The sequence below is a fragment of the Protopterus annectens genome, chromosome 7.part1 (assembly GCF_019279795.1).
Source record: "Protopterus annectens isolate FY-2018-M chromosome 7.part1, PAN1.0, whole genome shotgun sequence".
Taxonomy (NCBI): Eukaryota; Metazoa; Chordata; order Ceratodontiformes; family Protopteridae; genus Protopterus; species Protopterus annectens.
Window position 1 is genome coordinate 539452013 of NC_056740.1, and position 14051 is coordinate 539466063.

Here is a 14051-nt window from a genome sequence, read left to right on the forward strand (position 1 = left end):
TGTGCGTCAGGGCTGGTAACCCGGTACGTAAAAATCCACTACCGATCATTAGCGGACCGGAGTTCCGCTGTGGCGACCCCTAACTGGGAAAAGCCGAAAGACACAAACAAGAGGACATCTAAGGTTTAGATAGGATTTTAGACCACTATTCTTTATCCCATAAAGCTTTTTTTTCTAGTCACCATCACTTCAGCTAGATGGGTGTCCAAACTCCAAGCACTTTCTTCTCAGCTACCGCACCTGTTTTTTTCAGAAGGACAGGGTTTCACTTCAGCCTAATTCCTCCTTTCTACCTAAAGTGGTGTCTGAAGCTGACCTCAACCAATCAGTCTACCAGTCTTCTTTCCCAATTTTTACAACAAGGGAGAATACATGCTTCATTTACTGGATGTTCTTACACAGCTCAGACTTTACATTCACAGAACTAAAGATCTAAGAAAATCAGAACAGTTATTTGTATCCTTTTCCAAAGCCAAGTTGGGCATAACAGTGACAAAAGTGACTTTAGCTAGATGGTTCACTGAGTGCATTACCTATATTTACAGCAGCAAAGGTCCATCATTAACCAAACATCATAAAGCACATTCCACTAAGTCTATGGCTACATCATCCGCTTTCTGATCTAAGGAATCTATCGTTAACATTTTTGCAGTTGCTACATGGTCCAATGTTCATACTTTTATAGCTCGTTGCAAATTGGATATATTATCAAGAAGTAGGGCAAGTCTTCCTCTGTGGTACTGTAGATTATCCTTCCTTGAGGACCACCCAAGATTACATTACCCTGGGGACTCTGTCCCATCAGCTGAGGAACGGGTGAAAAAGACAACATCAGATGTAGTTATGTACACCTCATAACTCTGCATCTTGTTTGTTTACGTACTTCTCCGGCTTCCCACCCACCAACCTCCTCCCTTTTGACTGTCTACTGGTATGTCTTGAGGGGTATGAATATTTTTTGTAGTCTTTTTGCTGTGTGGGCACCAGAGTCCTCTTTCTCTGCTCTCCATTTCACAGCTTCCCATTGTATGTATGTATGTGTCTTTTTGCCTTGGGGATCATTGTTTACTGATTTCCAGTTATATGTTGTGCTTAGCTGAATAGAGGGCAAACTTGATCTGAGGTAACTTTGAAGTAGACGGGGAATTATGAATAAAAAGAGGAATTCAAGCTACAGAGACTGAAGTTGTTTGAGTGGCCAAGGTCAGATCCAAGGCCCAGTCATTTGAGGAAGGATGAAAACAGACAACACAGATGCAGAGTTATGGTGAGTGCATAACTATAATTTTATAGTGAAAATTGTAGTTTAAAAATCCAATGAAATATTTAACTTCTCATGTTAACGTTTTTCCTGTGATTATCCATTTCTGTCATAAATGTATTTAATATTTTCAGTGTTATCTATGCTGTAGCTGGAGCGGTCATACTGGTGTTTTTATTTTTTTCATATATCATAGCAGATGTTCTTCGTGTTTCACTGTTGCAGTCATTACATTCGGGTAATCTGCTGGCAGGTTGCCCTCAGTCAGCCTGAATTCCAAAGTCTTGGGTCCTGCGTCGGTTGCTGTCTCCTCTTCCATAACGTCAGGTCATCAGGGGTATAAAACATGCAGCCGACGCCATTTTCTTCAGTCTTTCTTGCTGCGCGGTGCCCGAAGCAGAAGCATTTCGCAAGTGCAGGTCGGCTGACTACTGAAATATTCGAGTTTGAGTTTCAGAACCGAAGTCTTCACTAAAGCTAAGTACCCTGTTGGGGAAACTTTTTTCTTGCTCCATACTGATGTCAGAAAAAGTTAATAATTGTATTACGTGTGGGAAGCAAATACCTCTTAAGGATTTCCATTTATACTGTATTCCTTGCCAAGGCCCTGATCACAACGTGCCTGGCTGTTGGTTTTGTGCTAGATTTAACCAATGCACTATTAAGCGTCTGTATATTTTTTCCTCAAAGTATTTTGGAAACAGATTTAACTACCCAGAAATGTTGTCACATAGCAATCCAACTACCGGAGTACATAAAAAATGCAAAGAAAAGGACAGAGAAAGGCAGTAGAAATCCAAAACTGATGACAAAGCTTCTCCTAAGCCAGTCGCCGGTTCGCAGGTGCTCAGTGAGGCACTTTCGCAGCCCCTGATACCCGCTACCTTTGAGTCGCAGGCCTGTACCGACACCCATGTGGAGTCCAGCATGCTGCAAGATACTCAAGGTATTGGACCGACGGATGTATCTTTCCTCGGATGGGTCTGGAGCCGCTGAGCAGGCACCGGCTTCTGAGGGTGTATTCAGACCTCAACATGTGTATATCAGACTGACGACAGCTGCAAAACCAAAGACAAAAGCAACTTCTAAAACTAAAAAACTGACGCATGAGCCACGTGCACAGGCCTCTATGCCTAAAAAACAGATGATCGAAATGGCTGAAGACCTTATTACCTTGATCAGGGGTACCCATCCCCCTCCAGATAAGAGGCCTAGGCAAGACACTGATTATGAATCTTCAGATCCGGTTTCTATTTCTTCTGATTTCTCTTCTGATCAGGAATTCTCTATACCTCCCTATGAGGATTCTGATGCAGAGGAGTCCTATACCATCTGCTTCTCCTCCTGAGAATTATTCATTTGGGGAAACCTTGCATACTTAGAGGGAGCATTTTCACTGGGAGAGTCAAGACTTCTCAGAATCAAAGAAGAGGCTCAGGGATTTCCTTCTTCTCCCTCAGCACAGGCCTTTGGCCATTCCCCCTGTTTTAGACATTGTGGATGATGTTTTCAGAGTCCAGCTTGACCCCTGACTCGTTTCCTCTGGCTCCCAGTAAGCCTGACAAATATTACAGGCTCCCTGACTCACATAAATATTTATTTAGAAACCCTGCTGCTGATCCTGAAACTATTTCACAGGGTCCAAAGGGTGTTAAGGCCTCAACCGCAAAAAATCCTACCCCCTCTGACAGAGATTCAAGGGCACTGGACAGATGGGGAAAAAAGGTTTATACATCTGCAACCTTGGCAATTAGAACATTAAACTGTCAATTTCATATGCTTAAGTATCAACAACGTGTTATGGGATTGCTGAAACAGAAAATGATGTTGATTTCTGAATGTGCAGAAAATAAAGAATTGCAGGAATTATTGCATGCAGCTGAACAGGTTGGAAAGCATACTTTGCAATGTGGTTTTGACTCCTTAGAGGCCTCCTGCAGGGCCGCAGTTGCTGGATCTGTGATAAAGAGGCATGCCTGGCTAAAGGACCAAAATTTCCCTGATCATGTTAAAGCTAAATTGCTAGATGCACCTTTACAGCATGATACTCTGTTTGATATTAAGGCAGAAGAGGTCTTAAAGAAAACGGAAGACAAAGCAAAGTCTATACAAACTGTTAAAGACTTCTTACAAGTGCAGCCACCAAGATTCAGTAGACACTGACTTACAAAATATTGGTCCTTTCTTGTGTCAGACAGAGCTCAAAGGGGCAAATCCAGACGCCCAAAGGTTCCAGATACCAGGCGCAAGATTCATACAGGTCAAAGCAATGGGGCGCATCTACCTCCAAATCAGGAGGAGATAAAGTGCAAACCTACAGAAAACAGTCCCAATGACTTCCCTCTGCCTACACCAAGCACTTATCTTTTGGCAGCACCCTTAGGGGGAAAATTAGCACTTTTTGCTCAAAATTGGCAATTAATATCCCAGGAAAAGTGGGTACTAAACATAGTATCACAGGGATACAGATTCCATTTCCACACTGCCAAAGGCAAACTGTTGGCCAGATCTGCCCAAAAATCAGTGGGCAGAGGCACAGAAACGGGTTACGTCCCTCATGGATATGGGGGCCATTCAACCAGTACCAGAACAGGAAAAAAGACAAGGTTTTTACTCAAGACTGTTCTTGGTACCCAGAAAGGACAAGGCCTGGCGGCCAATACTGGATTTATCAATTTTGAACACATACCTGGACATTCCAAAATTCAAAATGCTGACTTTGCAGCAGCTTCTGCCCATGCTGGGCAAAAATGCTTGGTTGGTGACATTAGACCTAAAAGAGGCATACCTGCATGTCCCAATAAGACAAGTGTGCAGAAGATATCTCAGATTCAAGGCTGGCTTAATGCCTTACCAATTCTCTGCACTGCCCTTTGGCTTATCTACTGTGCCTAGGGTCTTCACAAAGTGCCTGGCATCAGTAATTGCATTTTGCAGACAAAAAAGTATACAAATATACCCTTACTTGGATGACTGTCTCATTCAAGCAGAGAGCAAGGAAATTCTTCTTCAGCACTTGGCATTTATGAAAAGGCTTCTAACATGCCTAGGGTACACAATAAACGAAAATAAGTCACAACTGGTACCCTCTCAAAAGATAACATTCCTGGGTGCAAGCTTGAATACAACTGCCCAGATGGCTTACCTCACACCAGACAAGCAAAGGCAACTGACTACTTGCTTCAAACTGATGGCAACAAAAACCCAGTTATCTGCAAGACAAATTATGCAGGCTTTGGGCTTTATGGCATCCTGCATCCTACTGATTCCATATGCAAGACTGCATATGAGAAAACTTCAGTGGTACCTAAAAGGTTTATGGAGTCAACATTCTCACAGTCTGGAAACAATGATTCCTGTCATACCCTGCCTACAACAGGAATTTCTATGGTGGGCAAAGGCATGTCACCAAAACATGGAACAAGCCTTCGCTCTACCCCCTGCCAGCCAAACTTTAACAACAGATGCATCACATTATGCCTGGCGGGCCCACATGGCAGGATGATGCATGCAGGGCATATAGACCCCAAAACAAATGCATCTACATATCAACCAGAAAGATGCTAGCTGTTCAAAATGCCCTAACAGCCTTCGCGGACTTGCTTCATACAGGACAACTACTGATAAAGATGGACAACACCACGGTCATGTGGTACATAAAAAGCAAGGGGGCACACACTCCTACCCCCTTTGCATATTAGCCATGGCACTGTGGGACACAGCTTTGACCTACCAAATACATCTTCAAGCTAAATTCCTGCCAGGAAAACAAAATACTTTGGCAGACGATTTAAGCAGAAACCTTATGGACCCTCACAAGTGGAAACTACCACAAGTCTTCAGCATGATAACAGAGAAATGGGGGAGCCCAGACATGGAGCGATTTGCCTCTCCTCAAAATTATCAATTGAAAAGATTCTGCACAAGGACTTAATCACAGACAAGCATGGAAAGTGGACGCCCTATCCTTCAGTTGGAAAAACCTATCAGTTTACGCCTTTCCTCCTCTGCCTCTTCATAGGTTCATAGGTTCATAGGTTTATACTAGGCTATCTGCCCAAGGGCATTTACAAGCCTAGCCCATAGTTTTGTGGCTTACGCCACCCCTTGGGGAACTATACCCATTATTTTGCTGTGCCTCTGTCGAGCAGTGACACTGAGGTAATCCCTGGGGTATATCTGCGATCTCCCATCCATTGGTCAAGATTTCTCTTGAACAAGGCCAGCGAGGTGCTCTGCCTCACATATACCGGGATTTTGTTCCACAGCATAGGGAGTCTTTGGGTGATGAATCTAACCCTCCAGCACGTCCTATTAATAGCCGTGTCGAGGTTTAAGTCTCCCGCCCTTGTGGCTCTGACGGATCTAGATTTTTTGAGGTGAAGCATATTCATCAAATGTGGGTTTGACATGGGCTTGTATGTCAGGCAAAGGTGACCTCTGAGCAAGCGTGGCGACTGATTATAGCTGAAGTTCTTTCAGTCGGGCAGCATAGGACAGATTTTGAGACCCTTTATCCTTTTGGTGAGGAACTTTGTGGCCTCTCCAGCTGCTGCAAGTGTCAGGTCAGATACATTCCGAATGGGGCATTGTACTCAATCATTGGTCTGATGAGTGATGAGTATAGGGAAACTATGACCTCCCTTGATCTAGATGTGAATCCCTTCATGATAAGGTGGGCAATGTAGAAGGTCTTCCTAACTACTTTAGCTACATGGGTGTCGAATGACAGGCTACTGTCAACCTGGGTCCCCAGGTCCCCGATAACTTCTTCTGTGCTCAGTGGATTGCCACCTATATGGTAGCTAGGGGTAACCTTGTTTTTCCTGAAGGGTATGACTATGCATTTTTTGGCATTTAACTTTAGGCCATGGCTCTGGCACCAGTTATCCGTTTCTGTGAGGCCCTTCTGAAGGATATCTGTGTCAGATGTGTTTTCGACTATGGCGCCCAGTTTGCAGTCATCTGCAAACTTTGTCAGCCATAACCCTCCTGTGTTTGCTTGTACTTCGGAGAAGTAGATACCAAACAAGAGTGGGCCCAGGACTGAGCCCTGTGGGACACCACTTGTGACAGGCTTTGAGTCTGACATGGCGCCAGCAACTCTGACCCTGTGGGTTCTGTCACTCAGCCAGTTTGCAACCCATCTTGTGATGTATGGGTTAGCATTTAAGCTGATGAGTTTTTCAATGATACCCGAGTGGGGTATTGTATCGAAGGCCTTCGCCAGATCGAGGTAGGCTGTATGGACTGCCTTTCCCTCATCAATGGCTTTGGTGACTGTTTCAAAAGTCAACCAAGTTTAAAAGGCATGATCTGCCTTTGACAAAGCCAAACTGGGTTGGATCCAAAGTCTGCAAATTCCCTATGTCTTTATTTATGAGATCCATTATGATCCTCTCCATGGCTTTGCAGATAAGGCTTGTCAAGCTAATGGGCCGGTAATTTCCAGGGTCGGTGGAGGCACCGCCTTTATGAAGTGGGACCACTGTCGCAGTGCGCCACTCCTGGGTGCGTATCCAGAGGTGAGACTATGATTAAACAGCTGTCCTAGCTGTGGGTTTAATTCCTCGTTGAGTTCGTGGAGCACACAGCCGGGGACACCATCAGGTCCCATGGATGCTGTGTTTTTGCTTTGGAGAGAGCAGTTCTCACTTGGGCGTTAGAGATGTTTGGGGGGTTGCAATCGCTTGGTATAGATATCTCTCCTTTTGGGGAGGGGAGAAGTTTGCACTGAACCTGTCAGCCAGTATGTTGGCAATGTCTGTAGGATCAGTAATCTTCACATCATTTTGAACTAGTTCTGAGCATATCTGGGAGTTTCCTCCCAGGTTTCTAACATAGCTAAAGAAGGCCTTATGATTGTCTTTTGAGTCTTTAGCTATTTTTCTCTCAAAGTTTGCTTTGGATGATTTTATGAGAGCTCTTAGTTTTTTACTTGTAGTGATCAAAGGTGTCTTACCTTTTAAGGATTTTGCTCTATCTTGTAGTAGCTTCCTCCTTTTGTTGTAGAGTTTGTTTATGGCTGGGGTCCACCAGACTGGACGCTTGCCTTTGGTACAAAGAGTCTTTGTTTTGCTTGGGATTGCCTTATCCATGCAGTCCTGTAGGTGCTGGTAGAAGGCATTTGTAAGTGATTCAGCGGCTTGGGTACTGTTTTCCGCCGGCTCGGGGGCCTTAAAGGAGACCACACTAGTCTTTAGTAGTGTGAAGTCAGCTTTCGAGAAGTTTTTTACTGTGGTCTTTTTTATTTCAGGTGGGGGTGGGATGAGGACTTCCAGCGAGATTAGTTTGTGATCTGATCTCACCAGTGAGGGGTATACTTCCGGTGTTGAACATTTTGCTCCCATGTTCGTGATGATGAGATCAAGTATGTTTTCTCCTCTTGTGGGGATGGTGACTAGTTGTTCCATGGCATTTGAGTTTATGAATTCCAAGAACTTTTGGGCTAGGGTGTTTGGGCTTGAGTAGTGTTCCCAGTCTATATTAGGGTAATTGAAGTCACCTAGTATGATGGTGTTTGGAGATACATTTATCCCCTCCAGTGTTTTCAGGAAAGCCATGTGAGGTTCCTGAGTTTGTGAGGGTGGCCTGTAACATGCTACAATTTGCAGAGCAGTCTTGCCTATGGTTAATTGCACCTGGATGGTCTCCGATGCATCGTGCGTTGCCACCAATCTTGAGGTGTGGGTGTCCTTGATGAATATGGATACCCCCCCTCCTTTCTTGGTGTTGTCCGGATTTTGGGGCCGGAACGCATGATATGAGGTAAAACCTGATAGTGCTGGGGTGCTCTCAGGAGCCTTGAACCAGGTTTCTGTCACAGCACAGACATCGATGTTCTCTATACTGAGAAGGGCCTCGAGTGCGTGCATTTTGAGATGGCATTGAGCAGCATTACCCTTAGTTTTTGTCCATTTTTGTGTTCTAGGGTGGTAGGTTTAGAATTTGAGCCTTGCCTAAAAAAGGCACTATGGGGGTGGCAAGAGCCTTTGCCAATATCCGGAATCCCAGGAGTGACAGGTGCAAGCCGTCCCTTGCGAAGAAGCATGGCTTGTCCAGCATGTCATCCCAGGCAGACAGACATTGGATCCCCTTTGAATGACACCAGAGTTTAAGCCAATTGTTAAAGCTGATCATCTTATCTCTGTATTGTGGCATCATTCTTGGTGAAGGTAGGCTACTGCTCAAGGTCAGGGTCATACCTGCCTGGGCTACATAATCAGAGAGCTCCTCAATGTTTCTTTTCATGTAGTCCAAGGAGGTACGTCTCAGGTCGTTTACACCAGCGTGGACAATGACTGAGTCGTATTTGTACCTGCTGTTGAGAGACCTGAGTGCTTGCGTTATGTGGCGGATTCTAGCGCCCGACACGCAGCTTACTGTAACCCTCTCCTTACTCAAGTCTGGTGAGCGGGACGTCAATGTGTCTGACTATGGAGTCACCAATGACTAGTGTGTCTGGCATTGTGTTTAGCCTTAAGGGCTGTGACTGTTTGACACTCTGACTGTGAGGTCTATGTGTTGCAGGTGTTGTGTTCTGAGGTGGTAGTTGTTTGGGTGTCTGCTTTGGTGGCCTCTGCTGTTTTGGTAGATTTTTGATCAGAGCCTCCGAGTATGTCTTTGTGTGTTTATGTGTATGATTTGAGGTTGTGATGGTACTATGTGAGACTGGGTCTATAGTGTGTGTGGTAACCTTCTCCTCCTGTCTGGTCTTGCCAGTTCTATGTTGAGAGAGCTCAGCCTCCAGTTTGGCCGTATAGTTGCATCTCTCGCATGTATTTGTGTTTTGTGGGAGGAGGAGAGGATTGTCTGTGTACATGAGGCAATTGTAACATTGCCTCAATATTCCCAGGTTCACCAGCTGAGCAGGAGAGGACACTAGCAACTGATCCCTAGACATGCTAGAAGGAATAGACAAAAAAACTTTAAAAGAGATTCCGGGGGATGTGGGTGTCCGAGAAATGGGGTTTGCCTTTTTGGGGTACTATCTATAACAAGAGTGCTGTATCAAGGTGATAAGTACTGTAGGAGCAAGTGCTAGGTTTAACAGATAAAGAATAGTCTACTCGGAGTAGGTAGAGATGATCTTTTTAGTTATAGGATATGCTGATTAGATCAGTAGTATAGTTCGAGGAAGGTAGTTTTAAGGGAAAATTTGAAGAGTGGACTTTAGGTAGCCCGAATAGTTTAAACCTGCTTAACCGGCGCTGCCCTAGTGTGCAACGGTAGCAGCTCCGTGCTAAATCGCGCAAACGCGCGTTTAGCGTGTTTTATATTAGGGGGCTGAAAGAAGCTAGGAACTGGCCCAAAACGACCAATAGACTACAAGTTACTGGCTGAAACCTCACATAACTGGACCAACAGGCAGCTCAATGCTTCCCACTCCCACTGGTAAGCAAGGGAACTTCCTCTCTTCCAAATTAGGCAAAGAATCAGTAACAGGAACTGCAAACAAAGTCCAGGGATCAGCAAGCTCTGAAACTGGACTACTCTAGCTCAGTAAGGCGGGAAAACAAGAGATATTTTTTTTTGGTTTTTTTTTTTTTTTTTCTTCCCAAGGTCCTCCTAAAAGTCAGATAAGAGAAACCAAAGATGATATTAATTGCCCCAGACTGGCCCCGCCAATACTGGTACCCAGTCCTAAGGAACTTGTCTCAATACCCAGTTTGGACCTTACCTCAGAGACCTCAACTAGTGTCCCAGCAAAAGAATCAGATCCTGCACAGGTCAACTCCAGACACTGAACCTGGTGGCATGGCTGATCATGTAGCTATACAAACAACTCCTCTCAGTAAAGCTGTGATGGATGTCATTTTGGAAGCCAGAAGGCCTAGTACTAGAAAATCTTATGCTGATAAATGGAAGAGATTCTGTGCTTGGAATCAAGCACAAGGAACTGATACAGCAGAACCAAATATTCCTCTGATATTACAATACTTAACTGAGATGCTTGACAAAGGCCTATCTTTCTCATCAATTAAAATCCATGCCTCTGCCATTTCAGCTCATTACAATACAGAGCCACCAATCTTTTCTCATCCTTTACTAAAGCAGTATCTTAGAGGAGCCAAAAATGTAAGGCCTCCTAGAAGATCACCATTACCTGCATGGGACCTCAATTTTGTATTGGAAACGCTCACCCTGCCTCCATTTGAACCAGCTGCTACCATTGATATAAAGTTCTTATCATGAAAAACAGCTCTGCTACTAGCAATTACTTCAGCAAGAAGAGTTTCAGAGCTAGAGGCCCTCATGACTGTAGAGCCTTTTCTCATATTTTACCCAGAGAGGGTGTCTGAGGACAAATCCTACATTTATGCCTAAGGTGGTTTCCAGTGTGGCTCTTAACCAAACAATTCATCTGCCAACCCTTTATCCAAATCCACAGAACAAGGGGGAGAGAATTCTGCATTCCTTGGACGTACACAGACAGCTAAGATTCTACTTGAGCAGGACTAAAGCTCTAAGAAAAATTGAGTAATTACTAGTGACATATGCTGCAGGATCAGAAGGCAAGGCTATTTCAAAGCAGGCAATTTCAAAGTGGATAAGCCACTGCATCCGTTTCTGCTACTTACACCATGGTAAACCTGTGCCCAAGGGCATTCGGTCTCATTCCACCAGAGCTGCAAGTACTTCAGCAGCCTTTCTCAGAGGAGTACCAACCAAAGACATTCTAGAGGCTGCTACTTGGAGTTCTGTTCACACCTTTACAAAGCATTATCATTTGCCTCTCTACTCTACGTCCAGAGCAGGCTTTGCCCCAGACTGGCCCCGCCATTACTGGTACCCAGTCCTTATAGCCGCACCTAGTGCTGTTTAGCTCCAGACTCCCAACCATAGCTTTGGGATTCTTCCCAAATGTAATGACTGCAACAGTGTGTACACTTACCATAAATGTAGATGTTTGAGTGTATTCACTGTTGCAGTCTAGGTTACCCTCCTGCCATCCCCCTTTCATTCTGGAGTTTATCTTTCCTTCTCTATTTTCTACAACCTATGTGGTGTATTTGCTTGTAGATGAAGGTAAAGTTTATATTGATGCATGTTTACATAAATATATATAAATATATATATAAATATATATATATATATATATATATATATATATATATATGTGTGTGTGTGTGTGTGTATTTGCTATCTTTTTTTGGGCACCTGACATCTGGGGCAAGAAAAACTAAAGAAAATGGTGTCGGCTGCATGTTTTATACCCCTGACGACCTGACATCATGGAAGAGGAGACAGCAACCGACGCAGGACCCAAGACTTTGGAATTCAGGCCGACTGAGGGCAACCTGCCAGCAGATTACCCGAATGTAATGACTGCAACAGTGAATGCACTCGAACATCTACATTTATGGTAAGTGTACACAACTGTTCTTTTGTGTTTAAATGTTCACTTGTTCTGTATTAACTTTTGAAAGTCATTGTTGCATAGTGTATATAAGGTGCAACCAATTTTATTTTTACTATACTGATTACATTCTTTGTAATTCCTTCTACAGGAGGTCCTGAATCCTGGTGACTCTAAAGGTAATCAGCCAGAGCCTTCACCTCTTGAAAGGTAATGATTGTGCGAAGGGCATATTTATAAGCACCTATGCGTGGACTTTCCTGAAACGTTAATGTAATTTATTCATTATGTAGTTTGTATATTTGACTGAACATCTTCCTGCATGTTTTTATTTTCGCATTCCTTACATCGGGCAGTTTTGTGTAAATATCCTGTGTATCCTGCAATGTTCCCACATTCCACCCCAACCCTATGGTTTATCGGCCTTCTTGACTGATCTGAGACAGCAACTTCTCCTACAGAGCTTTCTCCAGTGCTTCCTGGCCCATAATGTCCGTGCATCCTCATCATCTCTCAGTTTTTTTCTGCCTCCATTTGCAACAGACCACTTAATCCTGCAGTGCTTTGGAGATGAGGGTGGACCTCCTAACATTGCAGGCTTGATAGGACTTCCATTCTAGTGCGTCATCTCTGTCCACACAGACAACACATCCATAAATGAAAAACTTGTAAAATCACTGGTAAGAACTCGAAATAAAAAATAACCTGTACGCAACAAAATCAATGACCACGCTCAGACTAGATCAACTTAGCGCTTTCATTCACTTTAATAATGTGAACTTCTGATGAAGTTCCCATTATTAAAGTGAATGAAAGCGCTAAGTTGATCTAGTCCGAGAGTGGTCATTGATTTTGTTTCATACAGGTTCTTTTTTACATCCATAAATGAGGTACTTAAAGGAGGAAACTGATCATACCTGCTTTGCTGAGTGGCCATAACAGTGTAGCATTGAGTGATGTTATCACAACACTTTGGTCCAACTTGGAATATGCTTTGTGGTTACAGTCTTTTAGGTTCTTAGGGTCTTAGGTAAATACTAGGCTAACTGCCCTAAAGGGCCATTTTAAGCCTAGCCAACAATCCAAGGTCAGAATCAAACCCTCTGCCTTGTGTTTATAAAGTGAAGACCTTAACCGTTATGTCACACCCACCAATTTTCAGCTGAATCTGCACTGGCATCACTTACCAAGATCTTTAGGCACTAATGACAGTCCTTAATTTTACTTACATCTGCTGCCCAGATAACCTCATAGTCTTAAATATTTTCTCAGTTTACATACTTTTCTAAATTGGACCCAATGAGTCATGGTCACATCTGCATGTACAAACATTTCTTTACCGCATTACAATCGAGGGCATGTTCCAAAAGAAAAGACCATGTATTACACACTTTCTGGATTTTAGTCACCCAGTCCCCACCACCTAGTCACTATTTTTTAATATACTCTACTGACTTATTTCCAAAGATAATCAGTTTCCTAGGAGGGCCTCCTTCACCTAACTTCTCAAATCAAGGAACATAAAGTTGCTGCCTTTTTTAGCCATGGAGTCACAGAAAGCAGCCACAACCGCCAGCACTACCCTAAATTAACTGCCAGTATTTTCACAATACCTACAGAACAGAAAGGACTCTTGAATCGCTGACACTCAAAAAAGTCAACTCCAGTATCCGAGAATTGATGGCTACTAGCATCAAGAATTCAGTCTGTGGTTTCTTAAGGCACTAATGCATATCACACAAAACAATGCACTGTGTCGTATGCACCAATGGCTCAAAAGTTAATCAAACTAAAGATGAACTCAGTAAAGATGTTCTTCGTGTTTCACTGTTGCAGTCATCACACTTGGGTTATCTGCCTGCAGGTAGCCCTCAGTCGGCCCGAATACCAAAGTCTTGGGATTTCTGTGTCGGATGCTGTCACCTCTTCCATGATGTCAGGGGTATAAAACATGCAGCCAACGCCATTACATCAACTTTTCTTGCTGCACAGGAGCCCGAAGCAGAAGCAGTTCGCAAGTGCTGGTCGACCGCTACCTGAAATTTTCATTTTTCGAGTTTCAAACCTGAAGTCTTCTAAAGCTAATTACCCCGTTGGGGATCCTTTTTTCTTGCTCTAACCGATGACAGAAAAAGTTAACAATTGTCTTGCCTGTGGAAAGCAAATGCCTCACAGAGCTTTTCATTCTGACTGCGTCACCTGTTTAAGCCCAGACCACGACGTCCTTCACTGTCAGTTTTGTGTCTTGTTCAATGCCCGAACTATTCATCATCGGGCTATTTTTGTCCCTAAATTCCTTTGCTCTTATTCACCGTATTCCGAAATGGCTTCGATAAGCCATCCGACTACCGATCTTTCAAAAAAACGCAAGGATAGACAGAGACCACATAGCTCCAAAACTGCCAACACGCTTCCATTAAGCTAGTCGCC

The 14051-nt window shown here is 43.8% G+C and overlaps 1 protein-coding gene across 5 annotated transcripts in view; it reads left to right on the plus strand.

Annotated features, from left to right (window-relative positions):
- Nucleotides 1-14051, plus strand: part of ZNF280D (zinc finger protein 280D) — a 3097091-nt gene that overhangs the window by 2866557 nt on the left and 216483 nt on the right. For all 5 annotated transcript variants that reach the window (XM_044078966.1, XM_044078968.1, XM_044078970.1 and 2 more), the window contains one exon: nucleotides 11773-11831. In XM_044078966.1, the coding sequence (XP_043934901.1) occupies nucleotides 11773-11831 (59 nt within the window). The remainder of the gene's footprint in view (nucleotides 1-11772; nucleotides 11832-14051) is intronic.